The 26,014-nt window shown below is 41.5% G+C and overlaps 2 protein-coding genes across 2 annotated transcripts in view; both read right to left on the bottom strand.

Annotated features, from left to right (window-relative positions):
• Positions 1 to 8,477, bottom strand: part of nfatc1 (nuclear factor of activated T cells 1) — a gene marked incomplete at its 3' end in the record, with an annotated part of 28,927 nt that extends 20,450 nt beyond the window's left edge. Inside the window, exons 1-3 of the mRNA XM_080045809.1 lie at positions 8,087 to 8,477; positions 5,627 to 6,677; positions 4,709 to 4,868 (exon numbers count right to left, since the gene is read on the bottom strand). Coding sequence (XP_079901935.1) covers positions 4,709 to 4,868; positions 5,627 to 6,677; positions 8,087 to 8,105 — 1,230 coding nt within the window. The 5' untranslated portion in view covers positions 8,106 to 8,477. The remainder of the gene's footprint in view (positions 1 to 4,708; positions 4,869 to 5,626; positions 6,678 to 8,086) is intronic.
• Positions 8,478 to 21,158: 12,681 nt separating this feature from the next.
• Positions 21,159 to 25,547, bottom strand: LOC307264397 (putative phospholipid-transporting ATPase IIB; the record flags this gene model as incomplete). Its single annotated transcript, XM_080045807.1, has 3 exons — positions 21,159 to 23,047; positions 24,557 to 24,760; positions 25,544 to 25,547. The coding sequence occupies 3 exons, from the start codon at positions 25,545 to 25,547 to the stop codon at positions 22,911 to 22,913; spliced, it is 345 nt and encodes a 114-aa protein (XP_079901933.1). The 3' UTR covers positions 21,159 to 22,910.
• Between the last annotated feature and the right edge of the window lie 467 nt (positions 25,548 to 26,014).

The following is a 26,014-nucleotide window of genomic DNA, read 5'->3' as shown; positions in this document are numbered from 1 at the left end:
TATAGGAATGTAATAACTGACAGAATGATTTAAATGTATTGATTATATGGAATATTTGTATAGATCTAATGTTGTTTGAATACTGCTAGAACCCCATAGCTGTCCTCATTTGTGAACTCACATTTGAAATTGTTCTTATTTGAAATATATATAGTGCAAATGTCATAAATCAAGCAGTTATGTGAACAGAAATACAATGGTTTTACTGAAGATATGAACCAGATGAGTGACAGCCTTTTCAGCATCCAACACAATAAATATGTTTTTGGAATTTCAGCACATGGCGTTGGACTATACAGGCTGATATCATTACTATATATTGATTTAAAAAGTTATTCAATTCAAGTTATTGCATTTTCCACCAAACTCTAAAATGTTTCCATATTGACAATGAATTGAGAAATGTAGCCGTAAAGCTGCCAGAGATCAGTTCTATATTAGGGGAACTAGCAACGTTTTCAATCACGGTGAAGCAATATATAACTGTTAAATCTATGAGGGGGCAATGTTCACATTCATGCAATAATAACTTTTAAGTACACTGTATTTCACTGAATACGGAACTCTATCCCATTTTTTTTTTTTCACCAAAAGTTCTACTGAAATACTGGGACGTTATAGGTAAAAACTTGTGAGTAGGCAAGAAAAATTGACAATATGTGCACATCACCACACATAGATCCTGTCAAAGTTTTACAAGTAGGCAGACACCTAACATACCGCTGTGGATAAGATTATCAGCTGAAACGATCGGCGGGGAAATGTCAAAAATGAGGACCACAGTTCTTGACTTACTCCAGGCGGAGGAGCGCCCACAGCAAAGGTGAAAGGCCCGGGCCGGGGAAGGCACAACATGTGATTTGGAGGAGGATCCCTGTCAGGGTTAAGAGCCTGCACAAGCCCTGTGTATTTGTGTAAGGAAATGGGTTGCTGCCTAGCAATGCTGTTTATTTAGTCAGCAGGAAGGAGTATATGTGTGTGTGTGTGTGTGTGTGTGTGTGTGTGTGTGTGTGTGTGTGTGTGTGTGTGTGTGTGTGTGTGTGTGTGTGTGCGTGTGTGTGTGTGTGATGAAGTGAGGTAGCCAGCCCGCTCACGAGGTTAGACAGTTATACTTTCAATCTGTAATTACAAACAGATCACTGAATATCGGCTCTGAGTCTTTATCAGCATCACCATCTGGGCAAATCGAAAAATAATCAAACTGGATAAGGTCAGTTGAGCGATTTCAGCTGTTTTTGATCGTTTACAGAACTTCTGAAGGTATGCCTTTCTAGACACATTTTATGTTCATGTCAGCGTTATAATGTTATGTAAGTGTCCATCTTGAAATCAAGAAACCTTTTCCCTTCTGGATGTTTCCTCGCCCTATGATCTGAATCATCTGTTTTGACGAAGCAGCCTCAGTGACAGTTATTATTTATTGATGCAATTAAATCATCGTGATACCACTTCATGCTTCTTCACACTGGCAGTTTTGACACTTGCAACGCGGCCACCCCTCCCTAGTTCACATTATCACCCACAAGAGGAATGCCTCGACCAAAGAGGAGGAGAAAAGGCTTAGGGCCAACTGGGGCTGACCCAGCTCTTAAAGGTGGAGTCAGCAACTCTGGAGATTGCTTGTTTCACTTTTTGTCAAAAACAGTGAATATATCTCCTCATGATACATTACCACTCCATACTGTGTGTGCGCTGAAAACAATCTGGTGTAAATATAACAGCCTACGCTCTGTAAACTAGTGTGTAAACAAAGAGTATGTTAACAGAGGGGGCCCACCATGGCTAACAAGATACAGATTTAAAGAGCCTAGGCTGTGTGTTAACACTGGATTTCAAGTTTTGTTGGGAGAACGTGTGGCACATTCTGATCGTATATTCATTCCGTCACGCTTTTTGCTTCACATGATGTTTATCCATTTCACTTTGTCTAGAAATCTAAATTCAATTACAAGGAGACCAGGCCAAGAGACAAGGCATATGACTCCAAAGTAATAATCCACAAAAATGCACTTCAAAAGCAGCTCTCTGGATGCGTTTCTTAAGTAATGGGCAAGACGTGAAAGCCGACATCAGACAGCAACAAGAAAAAAAGACCTCACAGACTTGAAATAGGGGGTATTTCCTCTCCACCAAAGTGCAGCCTGAAAACCCTGAGCATTAACTGCGGTGAGGACTGCACACAGCACTTCAGAGAGGGGGCATACTTCTAGTCTGCTGCTGGCGTAAGGGCGGGTGTGGTTGAGGCCGGCTGCAGCAGCGATGGCATTGAAATAGAACAGAAAATAGCTGGCGGAGCATAGCTGTGAGTTGGACGTGGAGAGAAAAACGCACACCGCACAGAACAGGAGCGTCCAGAATAAACTCTGTAAAGTCTGGGCAGGGCTTGAGTCAGAGCAGTGACGGGCCGGGCCGCAAAAGGCTTTCGACAACCAGGGTCCAAAGCGCCTTGAGTGTGTGTGTGTGTGTGTGTGTGTGTGTGTGTGTGTGTGTGTGTGTGTGTGTGTGTGTGTGTGTGTGTGTGTGTGTGTGTGTGTGTGTGTGTGTGTGTGTGTGTGTGTGTGTGTGTGTGTGTGTGTGTGTGTGTACACCATGTAATCAGGAAGTCACAGAGATGGGGGCTGCCTTTTTCTTAAGGCTCCCTCCAACATCTCCATCAAAGCTGCCAAAAACGTGTGTGGTTTTAGCTGCTGCCGCCTCCACAGGACGCAGCAGTGCGATGATGTCAGCCGTACACACGGGAACTTTCCTAAACAAAGGGAAGTCTGTGTGGTTGGGGTGGTAGCTGGCGGAAAAGTAACAGGCAGGGGGGGTGGGGGGGCGGGGGGGGGGGGGGGGTTGGGTTTAGGTTTAACACACAACTCTCTTTTTCAGCTGGGGTGAACCCAGACCCCTGTCATTAAATCATTAGCACCTCCTCATGGACAAATACACGCGTCCTGCACAGATGTGGGTCCCAAGGGAGTTGCGACTTTTTGGACATGTTTTGGATTTCAAATGTCTTGTTCTACTGCTGCTTACAAATATATTTATTTTATGTTTCCTTATTCCATTGTATCGCTTTAAGCCAGTTTAAGCCAAGCACAGATACTGTATAACGTTTTATTAAGTGTTCAGTGTTAGAGTTATTTGGAAAGAGTGTTGCCATTACTTAGTTTATCCACAGAGGGCAATGACAAGTCAAGTCTCATAGAATTTGTACATTTCCTTATCAATTTGTATTGGCTACAAATGTCAATTACCTCCCGCATATTAAGCCTGCATACACACATTTTTTTGTGAAGGGCAAAAAGCTACACACTTGCTCAACTATGTTCACTAACTAGTTGCTAAGACACTACCACTAGCATACTCCACGCTACTTTCTCAAAATCTACATGGAGTTATTATACTAGTAGGGAATTCAGATACGGTTTGCATGTCCTTAAAATGGCTGCTTAGCAATGTTAGCATTCCGCATTCAAACTAAAGGGCATGATTAGCTCACCGCTCTGAGGAAAAAAAGACTTACGCCAAGAATTTCATTTTTATGAAAACTGAAAGGCAAACACAGAAACCTCTGCCCCATATGTGACAAACGTCTGGTAAACGTGTCGACTTATTGTAATATTGTTATAAAAAATGTCAAAAGGTATTATTTAAACTAACAGCCCGGCTCACCGCTCACTTCGCCTGACGACTCGGCGCTGCAGACCCTTTATTTATCCAGAGACTGAGGTCAGCGGTGTGGGAGGAATGGTTGGGGGGACCAGATGGGTTTATTATACCCAAAAACATATCGGCAGTTGTCCACATTTTTTTCTTCTTCTTCAGACCTCGACCACCAGAGCTACTGCGGTTAAAGCTCATGAGTAAGCTCTTACTGGCCATGCTACATCACTTTGCAACTGTCTGTCTGCCCTGCACAAGAGAACGCAATGGAAAACTCTGAGTCACCCTCGTCTGGACAGGAACTGACTGAAGTGGACTGGTTGGTCTAATAGCCATACCTACAGTACGGTATTTCATTCAGAAATGCGACATCTTTGAATAACATAACAGCCGGACCTTGGAACACATGTTGTCTCAATCTATTTTAACACAAGGTAAATGAAAGAAAAAACTGGGAGTGGTGGTTGGGCTGAAGTGAAAAGTGACGAGGTTAGAGGCAGGAGTGAAAATGAGTCCATTGGTCTATAATGGCTGCACCGTTTGTTGGTCTAATCATCCCAGGAAACCCAACAGTCTAGTTCAAAACACAACAGTTTGGAGGGATATTTAGACCATTCTCAGTGGCTGCAAGATGATGAATGTTAAAACTATGTTGTTGTTGTTTAAAAAAAAAAGAAAAGGATTATTTTACTTCTAAAAATATTCACATAACCATCGGTCTTGCTCATGAGTTCTCAACATAAGGTTTGGAGTTTGGAGGGGCATTGAGAAAAATCTCAGTGGCTGCAAGCTGATGAATGTGAAAACTATGTTATATTTTGTTAAGGATTTTTTGTTCTTGGGAAATACTGGATTATTTTACTTTAAAAAATATTCACCATCTAACCATCTCTTAAGAAAGGGGATAGTCAGGGTTTGGTTTTAAGTGCTCACAGCTTGGAGAAATATGCGGCCTGTGTGATAGGATGTCTCAGGCGGATACTACTTTTGTTTGAAGACGTCAGAAGCCAAAAAAAGAAAGAAAAAAAAAAGTTAAGAAGTGCTGAGTGGTTGAGCAGACCTGAATGACTGGGTGTCCTCCTGCCATGGCCTTCACCGCTCCCCGGCTGCCCTCCGTCTCGTAGTGGGCGCGGTGGTGGGATTTGGGCTGCACGTCGATCTGCAGGCTGTAGGGCCCGGAGCTGGACGGAAGCTGCCAGTCCAGAGCGGGCAGGGTCGGGCTGTCCAAGGCGAGAGAAAAAAAATCATGTCGGACATGTCGACTTAACAAGGAGGGAGGAGGGCTTATTTTAGACGCACTTATCAAGGTAGAATGTGCAGAATGTGAACACAGTGAAACAGCCTTGTGATGAACCTCCAATGAAATTACAAAATACGTCTAAACTTATTATTCCTCAGTAAATATTCACAGCAAGTCTATGAAACTTAAAGGTCACCTTTTATGCAAAATACACTTTTTCAACATTAATAAGTGTCCCTAGAGACTTCCGAAAGTAAGAGAAAAAAAAAACTTAGAACTATCTCCACCTGTGATCAGCCACACCCCCAAATACTCCTGGATCTAACTTATCTATAAAATCTTATATTTCTTACAGTATATTGAAACCTGCAGTTAGATGTAGGGCCAATTTAGAGCAGACTGGGCTTCTTGGAAGGCGGGGCTTAAAGAGAAAGGCTCTAAAATGGCACGTTTCAGACAGAGGCTGAAAAGAGTAGAATCATTATTGGCACTATGAGAAATATAAAAGGTGTTTGGACACTACACCATGAAAACAGTTTCTAGTAGAAACCCAAATTACAAGTTTGAACAAGAAGATTAGCATAATATGTGACCTTCAACTTCATGTATGGAGGACATTTGACATCCTTGCTCAGTTGACGAAACACCACTAAAAAGCTATTCTCTTCAAATCTTTTTTTTCCGGTTTGAACAGATATACTTCAGCATTCAAATCTTCAGCTGTAACCTCTCGCTTACCCGACATATTGCTTGGGCTTGGACCAGGAGTAGGGGTGTTGTGGCACATCAAGGAACCCTCCACAGTAGCCCTCTTTCTTCAACAGGCGGTTTACGGAGTGATCATCCAGACCGAGCTCCCCTGGACTCAGCTCCTCTCCTCCGGGCTCCATCTTCAGACTCACAGTCGGGCTGTGGTCCTGGCTGGTTTTCCTGGCCTTCGTTGGGATCCCCTCCCCGAGATCCACCACTCCGTCTGTTGTCAAGGCGTTAATGGCCGCCAGTATGGCCGAGTTGGTGTACTGGTTGGTGTTAGGGAGCCAGCTCTCCTCTGTCACGCTCAGGCGAGGGGACGTGTGCGGGGACAGTCCCGGGGAGATATTGGGCGAGAATGGGAATTTCAAGTGCGCCGCCCCACTGCCGTTGAAGCTGTATTTCCTCTTGGCACCACAAGGGGAGTTTGGTCTAGAGCCACGCTGACCCGTCCAGGTGTCGTCCGTCACACTGGTGCGAGGGGAGGTGGAGGGTGAGTGGCGAGGGGAGCCCCCTGAGATGCACCCGTCTCCCGGTAAGGCCAGAGTGGATCCTTTGGGAGACACGGAGGGCGACTGCCACGGGGAGTTCTGGGGCGAGTTGTCGTAGTTGTAGGAGAAGCTGGATTCGTAAGAGGAGGCGTCGGAGTGACCGCTACGGGATGAGATGCTGCTCGCCGGACTCAGGCAGCTGGGGTCACGGTAACCGTCCGCACTGGGGAGGGTCAGCGTTACTATGGAGTTGACCCGCTTGGCAACAGGGAGGTTGCTGTTCTCCTCCACCTCGTCCTCGGGAAACTGACCGTAGGCCGTGATCTCGATGCGGGGGCTCTCCAGGGCTGGGGCTCCGTTGGGGCGGACGCTGGAAGGTGAGTAGTAGCTGTTGGACACTCTCATGTCCTCTTGGGTGTCGTAGCTGTGAGGCTCGCTGACGGAGACGGCTATAATGGGGCTGGACTGCAGGCTGTGGTACTGGGAGGGAAGACAAGGGTTGCCCAGTGGGAGGGAGAGACTGACGTTTGGCGGGTAGCCATATGCATCTGGGAAGGCAAACAGATTGACTTTGTTACCATGATAATCAAACACACATTCACTGGCTCCATTACTGAGAGAGGGAGACGGTTGCCAAGTCGAGTCTTATACGAGAGCTGTCGCACAAGTGTTGCCTATAATGGCAAAAGAACAGCTCGCCTACCAGATTTGGCCCTATGGCTGGATATTGCCCGATACATAAGGTATGCAAGTTAAAACTTATGGCCTGATCTCATGGGGGTCCCAAAACACACTGTGGCGAGTGACACTAAACATTTCTTAGTGGCTCAAATTAAACACAGCAAAAGGTGGTAGACTTGAATAAATGAGCCAAAAATAAGTCCAGTCTAAAAATAACCAAAAGGCAAGACCAGGTGTGTTTTTTCCGCTTCACACTGCCAGACTTATGCCACTTAATGCACATGCTGCCGCCCATAAACTGTTACATTATGAAAACACACACTGATGGGTTTGTTGGCTAGTCTCATGTTCCAACAGCCTTAGAAAGCAAACACGGGGGGGACGTTATTCGTTTAGCTGCATGCTGCGAAAGGTCCTGACTCTTGGTCTTGTGCCAACACACCCCGCTGGGTCATTTGAGACGCTGCCTGTCTGTGGCGAAGGCTTAGGTCACAACCAGGGCCAGGGAAGAGGGAAACATGGGAACGGGAGTTGCGGTTAGTTTGGTGCATGAGTCTTGGGCAAAATGTTACCACAGTGGAAAGGCATTGATATGGATGGAGAGCTGTCTGCTGCAGCCCCAGACAGCCTGCAGTCACCACCACACTCCTGTCTGCTGTAAATTAAAGAGAATTAGGGGCCCCGCCATAAAGACTATGACATCAGTGGAGCACCATATGACTCCTTGTAATAAAAGAAGATTATTCGTGCATTTAATGATGCTTGTGGTAGTGACACAGTAGCACTGAAATGTCTGTCTTTTCTCTCCAAATTTAGACTGAGCTAAGCTGAGATCCCTACCCAGGTAGCCTGGGGGGCTAGGCCATCAGTCTGAATCACTTAGAGCGTTACCCACAATGCAATTCCATTAGCACAAGTTCAATTCTGATTATTTTGGGAGCACTTTTTAGTCATGAGAGGCTCACGGGAGCAGAGCCACGCCCACTTTACCCGAACATAGCAGGGAGGGGCGCGCGCTGAATATCTCCACCGCTGACTTTATACAGTTACTGACTGAGGGCACAGAGGCTGAATACAGGCATTCAACTTGTAGGAAAGTGCAAATAAGATCCTAATTCACTGTAACAATGGCAGGTTTTGTATTATGTCCCGTTAGAAAGTGTCAAACAATAATGAAAAGTTGGATAAATGCCACATAAATAGTTAAACAGTAGCATACTGTAAAAAATAAGTTTGAATGATAGCCTATACTGTAATGAACAGAAGTCAAACTTACCCTCTTCAGCAGACTTCATTTTCTCCTTGGCGCAGAGAGAGAGCAACGTCTGTCTGAGATCAAGCTCTGAGTGCAGCTGCAGATGGCAGCGATTCCGTATCCATATAGCGGAGTTTATATATTCCCCAGCGCGTTGCCCAGGATCCTCTCGCGCTCTGTCGCCGCAAACCAACAACGAGAATGAAAAAGTAACAAAGTGAAAAAAGACGCTTAATTAAAAAGCAGGGTTTACGACTTCAAAAAGGCAAAACAAAGTCGAATCCAAAATTGGCAAAATCTAAAAGAAAAGCGTAAAAATGTCAACACATGTGGACTAAGATCACAGCTCGTAAAGGTATTTTAGTCGCTGGGATATGGGACTGTGTGTCGGGGGGATCCTTTGCTCTGCTGGGTCGCCGTGACGCACTGCTCCGGCGCACTGAGGACGTGCGCGCTTTTAAACTCGGGGATCACCTCTCCGGCAGCGCACCGCCCCTTCACTCTATGACGCATCTACACGTCCCAACAGCAGATGGGTCCAATGGTGATTCTTTCTCACTCCTCTCTCTCTGACTATCTCTCTCTCTCTTTCTCTTTCTCTCACACACTCTCTCTATCTCTCTCTCTCTCTCTCTCTCTCTCTCTCTCTCTCTCTGTCACGCTCTTATTGGGGTTTCCAGGGGCAATAGAGGCAAATTAACGAAGCTGGCAGTGTATCTTGAAGGCTATATGAGACGGGTAAAATAAGCCTCGCCACGGGAGAGCCATAGGAAATAACATCCTGTACAGCGACAGACAGAACTCACCCAGCAGAATATGAGCCAAGGCTGATAAACATTCTGAATACAAGACCTGGGGACCGGGGTTAAGGTGAGACATGTTACGACTAGAGACCATTGTTTTTTTTCAAGCACAGGTCAAATGTAGCTACACATAATAAGTTAGGTAGGCTATTGCTAAATTTGCATATTTAATCAAACATTTCTGGAAAAAGTTATAATAGGAAAACATATTATTTTACTGTAAGTAAACAATTGGAAAAGTTCAATTTGAGATATCATGATTATATCTATTAGTTAAACATTTTCCCCCATTCACCTGCATTGCCCAGCTTAGAAAAAAACTATGATAGCTGGGTGACATGTTCAAATAAACTTTGTAACTTAAATTATCTTCTCATGATCGATGACTGACTTGATGAGAAGCTTTAAGATGCTATTTCCACCCACTCTGTCTACAGTATTCTGTTGCCTTGGCACCATTACAAAGGAGCCATAAACGTGTACTAAGACGCTGCACATGGGATCTCCTAATCAAGATTTATACTCAAACTAATCCTCACCAGCATTTCACATTAAACTACTGCCATACTGCCATTTCCACCATGAAAGTGCAATTTATCAAGTGGATCGAGCAGACCAGGGTAAAAATCTGCAAAATCCTAATGTAACTGGGGAAGTTAGTTGCATGATAGTGAGCATCTGAAAAGAGTTAGGGCATATTTATCGATCCAGTGACTTTTGCCATGGAGACGATTTGATACGGCCATGCCTCACAGTCCTGTCAAAGGGTCTAGAAAAGAAAACCCTTTTTTTTTCTTTTTTTTTGGGCATTTCTGCTTTTTATTAGACAGATTTTGTAGAGACAGAGGTGAAATGGGGCAGAGAGGGAAATATATGCAGAGAACTGACCCAGGCAGGATTCAAACCCGGGTCTGCTGCAGGGCCTGGGCCCGTGGGTGGGGTGTGGGGGGGGGGGGGGCACACCCTTACCCACTGTGCCAGGCTTTAAAGGCTCCTGTTTTTTTAAATCCCAGCTAGAGCAGCAGCATATACGAGAACAGGTGAGCTAAGTCTGAACATGCCAGAACATATAGCTCTAGCTATGCTTCACGGCATTTATAAAACATAAACCTTTCCTTCAGATGTTGCGCTGGGCGTCTCATGGGGTTTTTGAAGTTATTGCAAGACGAAGGCAAATTGCTTTTCCACTTCCTCCTGACAGAATGCACGTCTGCGGGGGCACAGAACACATAATTATCCATACTTTCATGGAAGTACATACGATATAAAAAAAAAAAATTCAAGTCTTGCACCCGGTCATTTGACACGCTGAACTTATAGTCTTCACAAGAGTTTGTCCCGGGCCGCCCTTTCTGCGGTCGGTGTATACTTATGGGGCTTCTCTCTCTCTCTTCAGGCGGGCATGTTGCTATCTTTGGCAGGTCTGGGCCTTTCAGCAGCTGGCAGCAGACCTGTGGTGTCTGTGATGACAATAGTCACATGGGCCCAGAGTCTGTCCATCCCTAGAGGCAGGGAGCTACATTACTGCACGGTAGACTGTATCCCTTATCAGCTGGCCTTAGTTGGTGTGAATGTTCGTGGCTGGTGGAGATTAATTCCATTGCAACTCACAGCCAGGGAGCGTTAATGTGTCTTCATTAAAAGGTCATAACTACAACACTAAAAACATATAGGCTAACATCTAAACAGAGGTTGAGTGTCCCTTTGCTGTGTCATTCATGGGAAGATTAGTTGAACATGCAACATTTCTGATGCAGGTGCATTTGAAAATGCTCAACATTTTCGACACAAGAAGAATTTTGCTGACAGGGTGCAAGCTAACCTATGGAAGCAATTTGGGGTTCAGTGTCTTGCTCAGGGACATTTTGACATGTGGCAGGAGGCAGGGATTGAACCATTCTAGGCCTACTTAGCCGTCCACACTAGACACAAAGAATGATGGTAATGCCTTTCCTTTTGCAGGTATTCGGTCATTAATACAAGTTCTGTGTGAATTAGAATTTTGACCAAATGATGACTGTAGATAAAAAGTCAAAGTATCACAATAATATCTGTACAAAACAGGCATCTAACAGTTGTTGAGATGCTTCAGTTTGGACGAATGGTAGAGCAACAGAATGTCGTCGCGAAGGCCATACGTTACATTACGGGGAAAAAACATTCACTCATTTTGACTATTTTTAAGGGGCTAACCAATGTAACCCAAAAGGTTCTGCGTGCACTGAGTAACCCCCCTTTCATTGAATTAAAGCCGCTGTCTAGTCTTGTTTAATGGCTGTAAGTGAATAACCTTAAGGCAGCGCAGATGTCTCTCGGTGGATAACAATGTGCAGAGGCAAAAAGAGAAAACCTGCACAACACTCCAAGAAGCACTTTGGAAGAATTCTGCAATGCAAAATGTAGATCTGATTTTTAGTAAAAAAAAACTTCTGTCAGAAATCAACTCTTTATCCACATTTGTCTTCGAGGTTGTGCAAGTTGCAAGGGTAGTCCTATGAACTGGACGCCCCCCACATATCCCAAAGCAATATTCTCCTTCTCACCCACTGGGATCTCATTTTGGATTCTCTCCAACAGAGTATCCAAGGGAGTGACGCCAGTTCTGAAATCCTAGCCGGTCCGTTTCATCATGGGTACGAGGGGCTCGGTGGCTGCCTAGTCATTTGAAGCGCCCCACTCGTTTCTTTGACCTCATGGAAATCTCTCCTTGGGGCTGTGCGTGCGTGTGTGATTATGTATCTGTGTGTGCGTGTGTGTGTATGTGTGGTTGGGGGGGGTTTCATTGGGCCAAAGATAGGGGGGGGGTATGCCACTCCAAAGTTATTTCTAACCGAAACATGTGCTGCAGTAAACACTTCCACCCGTCTGTAGTTAATAAATAGCTCCGCTCCTGATTGACTCCGGGACCCGTCTACGTCAGGGCCGGCACTATTTGGAACGCAGTTTTTCCAGCCCGGGCCTGGTGCTGGTTAGCAGGACACAGTCACCGTGGTAACAGGCCGCTAGTCGCCACACACACACACACACACACACACACACACACACACACACACACACACACACACACACACACACACACACACACACACACACACACACACACACACACACACACACACACACACACACACACACACACACACACACACACACACACACACACACACACACACACACACACACACACACACACACACACACACACACACACACACACACACACACACACACACACACACACACACACCGGATGGATCCAAATGAGAGAAGAAGAGCAAAGCAGATCATTAGAAACAATGCCAAAGTCGGGCGTGGATTATCTAGAGACAGAAGATTCACTTTGATATCAAACAAGCTGCTTTTCAACACTGATTCTACAGACACTGTTTTGATTTAATACCTTTTAGTTTTATGAGTCTAAATCAATTCCCAGTGGGCCCACGTCATGTCTCAATCTGAAGTGTGTGAGAATGCGTCCCAACTAGAGTCACGGTTCACAAGTCTTCATAAGCAATAAAGTCTTTCAAGTCTCTGGATGCTGACTTTTAAAGTGACACGGCATTCAAACATTTTCCTCTCAAAATTCTAATTTTTCCAAAGGTTCATGTTCCTCTTTTTTTAATCCATTGGTAGCGGCCTAATAATCAAACACGAGCCTCTTTAAGTCCACAGCGGAAGTTACGTCACATCAATGGAGCCTCTGAGTTAGAACAACAAGCGAAGTGACGCGTCAACAAGCCAAAGAGTCAAGTTCAAGGCGAGATGTTATGACAAAATATACAAGTATAAGTTTGTCCAAATTTTAGCATACTGCATACTTTTTATGTATAGGTGCAGTATGTAGCATAGGAAAAAGAAAGAGTTTGCGCTTTGGAACGCAGGGTAGCCTATATCAGCTAAAAATGTATCATGCCAATCCAATGAATCAGTTGATGATGGTTTAAGGACAAACTTCGTTCATACCAGATGAAAATTAGTGGTTGTTTTTCAAGATTTTCTGTTGTGTGTTCTCTGTTGCACCTATGTCTGTATCCAACAGTGATGTCACAGCGTACCCACACACATCAAACAGTACAGGTCTACATCACTGAAGCAAACTGAGAAGTTATAACCACAGCAAATCCAGATTTCAGCTGCCGTTTAGTTGCATGTTAACACAAAGACTGCCTTTCATATATTAAGCCTGTAGTGGGACTTAGGCAGTGATACACAGGGCAACTGTTGGGTAAGTTGGATGGGCAGCAATGAGTTGACTCAGAGCTGTCACTCAAATCCCAAAAGAACATCTTGTTACTAGGAAACAATGGCGCAGAACCCTGTGGCACACTTTTTCATTTGCTTTTTCATTGTTTCCCAAGTGATCTACTTGACACTTTTACAATCGCAAGGCTGATGTCACACCCTTACCGTGGCAGGTTTTAATCGCTACATTTCAAACTATTTAGCAGTGAGACCTTTATATTGTGCCCATGTGTGACCTGTGCTATGAGCTAACAGTGCAGCTAAGCGAGGACAACACAAACACAAAACATCTTACTGTACACACACAGGGCCCTTTGTTTAGCAATCTTTTTGGCGCATGAGTGACACAATCGCATAGCTAATTCAATCAGGCTGTAAATCATCTCTGTGTGTCTGGGAAACATTTAAAGAACATTTCTGACCCAAAGTCTCACTGTGTTCTTCTCTGCTGGGAGCATTGCACAAGCACTTCTCCCAAAACGCTTTCTTACTTTTTAAATAAAGAATATTTTTGCTTCAAAACCCGAGTCTAACGTATGCAACATGGGTAAACAATGACCCCTATTCATTTCCTATAATAATTTCATACATGGCTTTTTATTTATATATTAAATTACATTTAACAGCAAATGAGACCATCAGAGCAAATAATGTTATTTTTATAATTTTTTCTTAGTGCCTTTGTCAGGGGTACGCTCACCCAGGAACTACAGCTGGCGTAGTAGGGGAGAACGGGGTAAGTATGCACACTTTTTACTCTAGTGAGAATTGCTTATCACCTAAACATCTTTCAATAGTCATTCCTACATTACATTGAAGCTTAAGGTGTTGGCTTGAAATATGTACCCTTCACTTTTTCTATCTTATTGTAATAAAGAAGAAATTAATCATCAAAGACACCCTTACACATTGTGACAACCAACCCCATCAAGGGGTCGGTTGTCAAACACTATGGGGTTGTTTGTCACAATGTTATCTTAATGGGAATAATCTTAAAAAGAAGGCAAGAAAGTAGAACTAAATTTGAAAGTTTAATTGCATTGTCAAGTTGACAAATAGGCCTACATAACTTACTGTAGCCTTGGCAGCTGGTCTAGTTTGGGATGCACTGGGTTGTTTTTATTTTGCATGCTAGCTGTCTTTTCCTGCTCTATTCTTTCCTTCTCTGGGGTGTCAGTGAGGATACAGCTTGACAATTTCTTTCGTTATTGGGTTCCTTTTCTGGCTGCAGCCTTGAGATAACATGTGACAACCAACCCCCCAAAAAATTTGACGACCAACCCCAACTTGAATTTCTTGCTAGCATCAAGGCCAACAACCATCTGACAACTAATTAGCTTGCTAACCACAATCTAAAATATAGTTTACCCTTCACACTTTGTATGGGTAACAAGTGTTTTGTTATAAACCCATTGTGTAAAAGCCTAGAAGAAAAATACTGAGGAGCTAAATATTTTCAATTTGACATGAAAAACACAAACAGTCGTCTCACCTCAAATTCAGCAGTCTAACTCCAAGGAAGACTATGTAGGTGACCTCTGATCCCAATTCTGGATATTTACATACCAACATTTCATAGACAGCGCCTTCTGGTTCCGAGATATAACGATTGTGACAACCAACCCGTGTGACAAATTACCCCGTTCTCCCCTAAAACACTACCACTTTTGTCCCAAGGGGGTGCAAGAATGAACACAAACTGAAAGTTCCTCGGAGCACCTCTAGAGTGGTCTGCATTGCTCTTGTATCAAAGGGTTAAGAGTCTGGCTAGGTAAAGTATTAGGGTTAGTTTTAGGGTTGGTCTCACTGTCACATTTCTGTCGTCTGCCGTCCCGTTTGTGGCCGTGCTGCCAGACTGAGTGAGCGCTCTGCCCGGCATGACGTGGTTTGGCCTCTACAGTGAGGTGGAAAAGACCTCAACGCGCGTTTCTTTCCACAGTTCTTCTAACCCTCTGAATCCTGCGCCCGGCTTTATTTGGGTCTGAACAAAAACACGACGGAAACATTGGACAGAGTTGTTGTAACTTATTCATAAAGTCAGAAACAACCACCGGACCCACAATTGCTGATGGCTTTGCTACTGCTGCTGAATCACCTGTTTGTTTTGGAAAAAGACAAATGGATTGGAAGGAAACTGAAAAAAAAACATGGATTACTGTACTTCTTTGTGATTCTAAGCCTTCTGGTAACCCCTCGTACCATACTCATGTGGACTCATGACAGCTATTTTATGAAGTGTTTCTTGATGTACAATAATAAAGCTTTAGAAATGCTCTCCTTAACCGTAACCACAAGTTCAGTTCAGAGTTGTGTGTGTGTGTGTGTGTGTGTGATATTCTTGGATGTTCCCAGATCAAGATTAAAAAATAAAAAAGGTGACTGGGCCTTTTCAGTGGCTGCTCCAAATCATTGGAATTGTTAACTTACGCATTTGCATTTAGATTTTGAGATGTTAAAGGTGCACTATGTTACTTTGGGTATGTCAAAGAATTGAACACTTTCTAAGGTATAGTATCATAACTGAATAAACAAACTTTCCTCACAGTAAAATTGGATCCCTGGAACACTGTTAAAGAGTTGAAGTTAGAAAAAGGTTATACAATTTCACTGTTGTTGTTTACAGCAGCAGGGCCCATAGTTTGGTTTACAGACATATTCTAGCCTTACATTTGGTTTCCAGGTGCCTCAAAATAATTTTGTTTTGATTTAATAAGCCTAGGCTACATGTAGAGAAAAATATGTCTTGTAAACCAACTGCAGGATCTGCTAATGTAAACCAATCCCCCTTTTCTGAAACTGCATAGTGCACCTTTCGTTAACTTTAGTTAGGCCTAACCTTGGATGTTTTTACAATGTTCAATGGGCTAAACTTGAACTTATCTCTACAGTGCTGGATATTTTGGTTGTTATGCAGCCGGTCAAAGGAGTGCATGGTCAGTTACCCCCCTATAGCAACACCACATCCCGCCCACCACCACCATTCCTGCTGCTTTCTTAGTCACGCTTCCTGTCGCTCCCATCAATGTTCTCCTTTTTCTCTCTGTCGCTGTGACGGAATCCCCTGCTCTGTTTCCTGTTGTGAAGGGCCCGTTGCTGGGTTACGGAGGGAGGGAGGCCGGGAGGTTCATTTTTGTCTCCCAAAGCTGGAGTCAAGCGCGAAGCACAACACTGAGCAACAACTCCCCGCGGGCCCAACGCACTTTACTATCGCTCAGCTGTTGGTCATGGTGACACACACACAGGCTCCACGTGCCCGAGAAGTCGTTCACATAAATCTAGAGCTGGTGTTACTGTTACTGCGGGGAAGTGTGGTTACTAGGGGCGAGTTTGTTTCTGCAGCAGGCTACACACACTGTGGTGACATGAGGAAGTTTGTACCTACATGATTCTGGCATGGATTAGGGTCCATAAAAAACATTATTAAAGGAACAGTGTGTAGAATTGATTGGCTTTTTTTTCAGAGCAGACTTAATAGAAATGGAATATAATATTCATAATGAGTGCCTATATTCGCCTGCAAATTAAAGTTGTTTTGGTATTACTTTAGAATGAGCTTTTTATATAGGCTACATAGGAGCAAGTCGCCCTCCACGGAGGCCGCCATTTTGCACCTCCATGTTTCTACAGTGGCACGGAACAGAAAAACTTAACGGCCGTGACGGAGTAGATTAAAGCAGTAAAAGAAGGAAAGAGTGGGAATTCCTCATATAAAGAAAAGCAATGTTCCCTTCTGACACCCTGATGTGCAACAAGTCTAAGTTGACCAATAAAAGCAAAACAATAGCTGTTGAATGTGAAGCCAGGGGACGTTCATATGTGTCCATGTTAGTAGCTGAAGTGTCATTTCTAGGAAAAGTTTATTTATTCTTTTGAAAAGTCGTCTAGAGTGCTTTTTCTGGCAAAGAAACAGATGCCGTTTGCATATTTTGAAACAACAGTAGCTGATACTTGTAAATGAAATTAATTGTGTAAATGTGTCAATAATTGAATTGGAAATGTAGGATCCCCAGAATAAGGAATAGTCTCATCTTCCTAAAGATATCCCAAACTCTTCTCCCCCCAAATAAAGTCAGTCAGGGAGTATCATTACGTGTAACTTTATCTCGACTGGTTGTTGTATCTTAATTCAAACAGGCTGCCGTGGAATTCACTCCGAAGGAATATGGCTACAGAAGCTACTTAGCTGCTTAGTAACCAGATAGCATAATGGCATAATGGCAGGTCTCCCGCCAGCATATACTAGCCTACATACTGTATATAAAAAGCATCATAAACGTGAAGAAAAAAAAGACAAATTTGACAAATGTTCCATGCATCTGACATTTCTCCTGCGTAAGTGTTTTTGTGTTCTACTTATTGGTCGGTTAAAATCCACTTTAGTAGCAGAAGTGTTTCAAAAAAAAAAGGCTCATCCTGAAGGGTTGCAAATGTAGTTAAGGAGTCATTTTTTTTCACATCAGACGACACTTTGTTTTACCTAACATTATTAACTTCCATTTTTACAACGTTACAGCAACACTATTGTGTATGCACTCAACCCAGTTTAAAGTGTAGCTCTTACAGAAAACAGGCTCAGTGCAGTTGGCTCGGCAGTGCAGGTTTGTGTATAGGTTTGACTAAAGTGTGCACTGAATGTATGTAAACACGTTTGACTGTTAAAGTGCCTCAGGGACTAGAAGCAGAAAACACTACTCAGCTAGAAGAGCCCTGGTAATGATTTGTATATTTCACGACTAAACCTAAAATCTCAATCACGGTAAGGAGCACAAACATAGCAATTGTCCCCTTCTATGGCGAAACAAAGAGTTTATTATATAATTTTCATATAACTGAATATCCAATACATTTCATGTGTTAAATGTGTATATTTTGGGTCTAAATGTATAAATATATAAAAGCCTTTCAATAAGCAACCTATTAATGCAACAGATTGTGTTTGTATTTCTTATACAGTAGTTGTTTTGTCTGTATGAAGAACTTTTTCTTTCTTGCTTCCAGTTTTTTCATCTTCAAGAGCACTTTAAGTTCCCTGGAATTATAGCCATCAAATCCTTGGTTTTAAAGCTATAGTGTGTAACTTCTGTCGCCCCCATGAGGAATTATGAGTAATAACAACAACACTGTCTGCACATCTAGCCTTCAGATGCATGGATTTTACACCTTATGCTGTACAATACATCCAACTGAAACAGTTCTCGGGCGCTTCTTGGGATTTTTCAGGCTCCTGCGCTAGTTTGTAAACGCTGCCATACTGAAAAATACACTGAGTTTTGTGGAGAAATCAATTTGTTTCAAGTTACTCCTTTGCCAATGGCTTGAATGTAACAGACATTAATTCATATGAAAAAAGTCACGCACTGTAGCTTTAACATTGTTACTAGCCTACTTTATATACCTATACGTGGATATGTAAATATGAAATTTCTGTTTTTGTCCGCCCATCATTGATGACTATCTATCGCAAAATATAAACACAGAGAAGGCCCAGACTGTGCTCAACATTACATTGAACAGGAAATCATAAATCAATAATAAACACAACTTACGTGAAAAGAATCTGATTCCACGACAGACAAACGGTTCTGTGTTAGAACAATAAATCATTAGTCACATGACCATTATCCGCTCCATCGCAGCTCCACATTGACTGCAGCTGCTTTGGAAAAAACCGACCACAACCGTGTTCCACAGACGCACTTAGGAACAGTTAAATACATTTAAATATAGTTAAATACCAATAAATACCTTATAACCTTAGAGTACAACGCAGCTTTTCTCTTTTCCTGGACGTGTACCGCTGCAAAGTGAAGCAGAGGAGATGAAAGAGAACGTTTCTTAACATGATAAAGCCATCGGACCATCACATCCATCACTGGGTCGCCCTCCATCACGCAAATGCTTCCTGCTCCGGGGGAGAAATTGATAACACATTGTTTGCTCAATGAAGGCCTTTGATTGCACACTAAAACATAACTTCTCCCTCCCTCCCTCCCTCTCTCTCTCTCTTTATTTTTTTACTGTATACATTCAAATGTTCCTCTACGGTGTTTGCATTTAAAAATCACGATGTATAGGCCTAATTACTATAAGGTTGGGCATGTTGTTGCTAACTATAGCTCTCTCTTTACATAAGCGTGGCTTCATGAGTTAAAGATCCCCTACAGGCATGTTTTAAGACACACAGGCATATACTAGGCTTAGTATAGTTATTGTGTTTCTGATTTGTTTTTCCCAAAAAGAAAATTATTTTCCCGGTTAAAGATTCCTAAAATAGTCTAGTCTACTCATTGAAAAAAGCTTTGAATTTTCAAAATCACAACTCAGAATCCAACTCATACCTAAACAAACGCCTTACAATCCAAGTGAGCACTTCATCTGTCGATTAATGACAACCAGTGTATGTATGTAAAGTCACATGAGGCATAAACACATTTTTGACTGGAGGGTAGAGCAAAGGTACTAGTGAGATAAAAGATATTTTGATTTCAATATTTGATTTAAATTTGACTTGTGTAGCCCAATATCACAAATAACATGATCATAACCCCAACCTCCTGTTTTTACATTCCCGGATCATAAAGTTCAAGGACCTGGTTGAATATCAAGTTGCACAAATCATGTTCAAAGCTAGAAATAAACTGCTACCAGGTAACATTCAAAAACTTTTTTTTGACCGAGAGGGGGGTTACAATTTGAGGGAACAGTTAAACTTTAAGACACTGGCTGTACGCATGACTTTAAAATGTCATTGCATCTCAATTGGGGGTGTGAAACTGTGGAATGGGATGAGCACGGAGCTAAAGCAATGTCCAAACATGATCCAGTTTAAAAAAAGGTTCAAAGCAATGATTTTCAAAAGGTACAGGGATGAGGGAGAGAAGTAAGAAGGAAATTATAAATAAATAAATAAATAAATAATATATATATATACTGATTGTATAGATATGTATGTAGATATGGATATATTGATTGTATATAAATATAGATATATGCATTGTATAAATATATAAAATATAGAACATCATAGTATATTAAGTTGTATGTATGTATAGATCGTAAATGTCAAATATAGTATCGCCAATTGTATATATAGATTGTATAGAGATTATATGGAATACAAGAAGCGAAAATAATTATTTATTTTATTTTATTTACTATGGAAAAGGGGTAGGATTAAATAAGTGTATACTTCTTCCTGCTCCTTTTCAGGCATATCACATCAATACAGATTATTTGTTTTATTTATTTTTATTTTTGTGAAGTCATTTAAACATACATTTTGTTTATTGTATTTTATGCTTTTCATTTTGTTTTGTATTGTTTTTGATATGTCTGAAATAAATGAAAATGAAATAACTTGCCTATAAAGAGTGTTTTACGATCCGTAAAGCACAGGACATTCTCTTACAGCCTCAATCCAGATAAGGAAAAAGCTTCTCGCCAAAAATTCCTCTAACAGGGAAAACATTTGAAGAGACACAGGATGACACAGACAAACAGACGGTGTGAGAGTTGTATTAATCTCGTTAGGCATGGATTTGAAATGCTAGGCTTGATAAGATACATGTTAAAGGGGTTGAAAGGAGCCAAAGAATAAGTATTCATTTCAAAGTTAAAAAGAGATGAAGTCAGTATGTGACCCAAAATGTACCAATCATTTTGTATATCAAATCAAATATATTTCTCATTTGATAAGTTTAATAATGTGGGTTTATTAAATCATATAGGATGGAGCATGGGGGTTTTAGAATTTCAGAAATCGGTAATATAAGTAGGGCAGCAGTATATTCATATACCGTAATACACATTGAAAAATATCTCTTATAGGGTCAATTATACTGCGAATTCTACTGATGCTCCTTTACTTTGAGCCACATTCTCCTCGTCAGTGTTTGGCCTCTATCTCCATCTAGTGGCCACACGATGAACTTCATGAATACAATCTGACCTGTCATCGCAAAAATATAGAATTATTTTCCTTTTTTTTTTGCATCTGTCGTTTCCTTTTTATTATTCATTAAATCAATAACAATGTTATAAATAAGAGACATGTTAGAAATCGCAGTCAGTGTCAGACATGGAAAAGCAAGTTCCTAAGAAAGAAAAAGTTTATACAACATCACATCATATACGGAACAGAGATCTCAATGTTAAAGACAGGAATCCACATTTGCTCTTCAGATATCAGAAATTTTAAACCCTAAATGCATGAAAGTTTGCATTAAAGTGTCGCAGTCACACCTAAATCTCTCCAAAAACCACTACATCCTTTCTTTCTTATCAATGTTAGCTACATTTCACAGTACGGTCGCCACAATTCAAACTTAATAATTGTAAAACTATGTTTAGGAATGATCAACCTGAGAATAACTCAATTATGATTCAGAAAAAAAAAGAAATGACAACCTCACTAATAAACATAGCTAAACTACATCCTGTAAACCCGAACTATTTAAAAAAAAAATCTGTTCAACTTTCAAAAACATTCTCAGCACTAACGATACACAGAGAGAATGATAAAACTCATTCCTCCTTAAAAGAAAAATAGCTGAATGTCCACGTCCGCTACAGGCCAAAGTCACACACACACACACACACACACACACACACACACACACACACACACACACACACAGGCCCAGGGGGGATTCATACTGTCAATAAAGGGCCTAAAATAAAATGCACAGACGACATTGTTTCAGGGTTACTTTCCTTGTGACTTTTAAAGGTACTTTTACCGTCCGGGGAAAATGTTTGGGGAGAAGAGCAGCAGGATTCAAGCTCTTTGGAGTTCATATCTGGTTGAAGAGGTTTAAAATAAAATAAAACACTAATTTAACCATCCAAAGCTGTTGACATGCAGCTTTAAAATTCGTCATAATGATGAGGCACAAAATGGACGCCGCAGTGTCCTTAACCATGAGGACAAACCCCCTCCAATAGATAGACATCAGAAAAATGTAAAACTATGCAGTGTACAATCAAGGCCAAATACGCTGACAATACAACACGTAATGCTGATATATGGAGTGCTGGTTGTTATGCTACGGAGATTATTATGTAATAATGATGACGTCATTCGTGTACTTTGAAATGTGAAGGACATTGAGCAGCAAACGCACAGAAAGAAGCCAGTTCCAGCATTTTTTTGTTTTTGCGAATGTCATATGCACTTTGTACTTATGGAGGTTTTTACATTGAGAGCGGTTGTATTGGAAGCTGCGTGTAAAAAGGAGTTATTTACAGTAACGTCGGAAAAATTATGATTTTTTTTTTATCCCTTAAAAGCAACTCAACACTGTTCACAGATGGACAGCAGCAACTGTAATTAATACCTAGAATAAAAAAATAACACTTAAAAAAAAATCTGAATCCCACATATAAAAATTGGAAGTGATGCATCTTCAGAACTGTATAAAATGACACAAGAAGCTGATTTTTCTTTAAAACGCCATAGAGCAAGCGAAGGCAGATCGACCCTTTTTGACAACATGGGGTCCAGTGTCTTAGGCCTACTAGATTCAGTCACTTACACACGTTTCATTCTTCTTTCGTGTGGCTAAATCCGTCCTTTTATAGTCTTTTTTTATGTGCTCTGTTTATTCAAGTTATCCCAAGTCTCGTGACATAATCCAAAGAAAAAAATGATATATTTCCCCCCCGATTGTTCCAGTGGTTCACCTTGTCCATCACCGAGGAGCAGTGTGTAAAAAAAAAAAAAAAAAAAAAAAAAAAAGATAAAAATTTGCGAAAATAGAAAAACTCAGAAGCACAAAACACTTTGTAAATCCAAGTTCGGCTCACGAGGAAAGTTTGGAGTAGCTCGGAGGTGAAAACTTGCGCTTCAGGTATTTGATTATATAAAGAGGAAGACAGCTGACCAGCGTAATGGCGGACACCTTCCACAGGAACGGCCAGGTCGTGATGAATGACAGGTCTGAGGGAAGCAAAGAGAAGAAAAAAACAGCTTAAGTATTCAATATTTCTTAATATTGTGTCATGATTGGACAGGCCTATGTGGTAATCAATCAAATGCATGCAAGAGTCAACACCTCTGATCGCAGGAGACCAAAGCAACATGAACAGCTGCGATAAAGCTCGGAGACTCATAGCACTTTCCCCTGAAAGACCATGTTTGGATTATCATTTGGAACCCCTGCAGTCCATGTATATTCTTCAATTCAAACTTTGTTTTTATTGTTGGGGGGTCAGTTATCATGCCAGGCCAGTTTGTTGTGTCACACCAAACAGCGGCAAAATTGAGTTTTCAAAAGATATCCACCTTGAAGGGCCAACTATGTAACTTTAACGCTCTTTTTTATTTTTTACTTTCATTTTTATTGAGTATGCTTTTTTTCTAATTGCCAAATAGTATTGTGAATAGCTGAATCTCTGTATTGAACTGGCAGATCCGAGTTGGACTTTCGTCGGGGACAGCTCTAGAAACTGAGACACTGGTCTTGATGTATTTGTCACAGCACTTCAATGCAAAACTAAACAGTGGAATGAATGATACAACACAAATGTCACAATAAAAAAAAATAATAATAATAATGCAGTACTCATGACAAAAAAACTTGAAATGGACAAAACATGACACAGTCAAACATCACTGGAACATATAGATATGACAGAGACAGACAGACAGACAGACAGACAGACAGACAGACAGACAGACAGACAGACAGACAGACAGACAGACAGACAGACAGAGACAGACAGACAGACAGACAGACAGACAGACAGACGGATGGATGGATGAAGGAAGGGGTAGATGAATTGACAGGCTGCAAAGTAACCTACCAAGGAAAGCTCCAAAGGACACCCTCCCTATGCCTGTGGCCGACATACAGAAGCAAAAAGAAAGGCAGCAGAAATACAGTGAGAGCAGCAAAGGTTAGCAGTGAGAGACAAGGGGGGACAGATAGACACGGACAGAGAGGAGGGGAGCAATAATAATAGCACAGAGCAGGACTACAGCACAATGCTGGGCAGAAAGCATTTCATCACAACCAACAGAAAGCAAGTGTGTGCAGTGAAGAAGACAGTTCGGCCTTTGAAGAGCTCAGTCCAATGTATACAGGACTTAAAAGAAGTAAAGTTATCCCTCTATACTGTCCTAATAGCTTTGTGGTATTTGCAGTATTTAATACTTTTTTTGTCCACAATTTTGGACATTTTACACATAAATATTGTCCAAAACCTTGTGCACAACATTTTCTCATATTTATGTCAGACTCAATTTGAAATCCTTTGTAGGTTTAATAATCAAGCAAAACAAAATTGAATGAATGCTTCTTTAAAAAATATATATTTTTGAATGATGTTAATTCCTTGAGATTTTAGTGATACAGTGGTAACATATTGAGAATAGTAACTAGTAAACTTGTATTAAAAAAAAAAAAAAAAAAAAAAAAAAAAATTAAAATAAAAAATGGCGGCCTACCAAAGTATTCGTTGAGGAATGCGAGCGAGGCCAGGTAGCAGCCCAGACTGAAGAACTCTGCCACCACCATGAGATAGTGCCATGTGCGGATCGTCAGGGCAACCATCAGCAGCTCGGTGAGGATGAGCGCGGTGAAGGAGATGGCCACAACGTGCACAAACTCTGATTCAAACAGCAGCAGAGCGCCGTACATGAGGATTCCACCTGAGGGCGCCAGAGGGAAACAAATTAACAATGAAATATTTTAGTTTACTTGAAAGGTGGAGTCAGTGATTCTGGAGAACGCTTGTGCTCAAAATCACTTAAAAAAAAAATCAGTGAATATCTCCCAATGATCCGCTACCTGTCTATACTGTGTGCGAGAAAGAAAGAAAAATTGATTTTGACAACAAGCTTTCTCCAGAATCGCTGACTTCTCCTTTAATCCAAAATGGTGCATTTAGTCTAAACTTGATAAATTAACCTACATTTTATTGTATACAGACAACAAAGGTTTGAAGAGGTGGAAAAGACTAAACTAGGATCAATGAGATCACTTCAGAGTTGAGGCTGAACTTTTTACCCCCAAAAAATTTACACAAACGAAATGTAAAAAAACACAATTTGTTCTGAAAAATAAAATAAAAAAGTTTTAAGAAAAGGATGATTCCAGAATCTCATTCTAATTAAAAACAGTAAAAAAAAAAAAAAAAGCAATGAACAGTGTTTAAAATATTCTATTTTCATATTTTATTTGATTAAATATGAAATGTAAACCTGATTTTAACAACAATTGTTACAGTTTGGATGTTTTCAGTCAGAAATCAGTTTGAGCATTTCATACATTTTTCTCCACTCAAACAGTGGAGTGGGACATTTAGTTAAGGATTAATGTGTCTGGGGGATTAGGGCTGATTTATTAACATTAATTATGAGGCTCAGAGCTGCACAATGTGCTCTAGTGTGTCTCACTCTGGTTAAGCGTCGTTTAAGCGTCCAGACACTCACTCATCTTTGGCGCCCGCTGTATCTTGATAGCCTTTCATTTCTATCATAACACCACACAAATTGAGCTTAATAGGCCTATAACTGTTCACATAATTGCTCCTTCATACATTCTTTATGCAGGCAGTGCATTCCGGGGAGTCAAACTCTGTAATAAATTAAGCTAGATTGCTGCCTAATATTTTCCGCCTCTCATAGACCTGGTTACATCGGCCCTTTAATTAAAAACCCTCGGAGCTGTCAGGATGTCACGCTCCGACTGGAACATGGATCTTTTTCTCACACGCTGCACGGCTTAGCGATTACAGAAAATATCGATTTACCGGACGGACAAAAGGCCGCATGTTAAGAGGCAGGATGGCGCTGGGGAAACCTTAGATACTGAGAAACTAAGACTAGTCTGGGAGATTGAATGGGCCCGGCGGGCAGATGGGGGGGGGGACCCTGGAATTAAGACACAGCAGCAGAAATGAT

Source organism: Ammodytes marinus, assembly GCF_949987685.1.
Source record: "Ammodytes marinus genome assembly, chromosome: 17".
Lineage (NCBI taxonomy): Eukaryota > Metazoa > Chordata > Actinopteri > Uranoscopiformes > Ammodytidae > Ammodytes > Ammodytes marinus.
The sequence above is the reverse complement of the archived record's forward strand: the minus strand, read 5'-3'. Positions and strand labels throughout refer to the sequence as shown.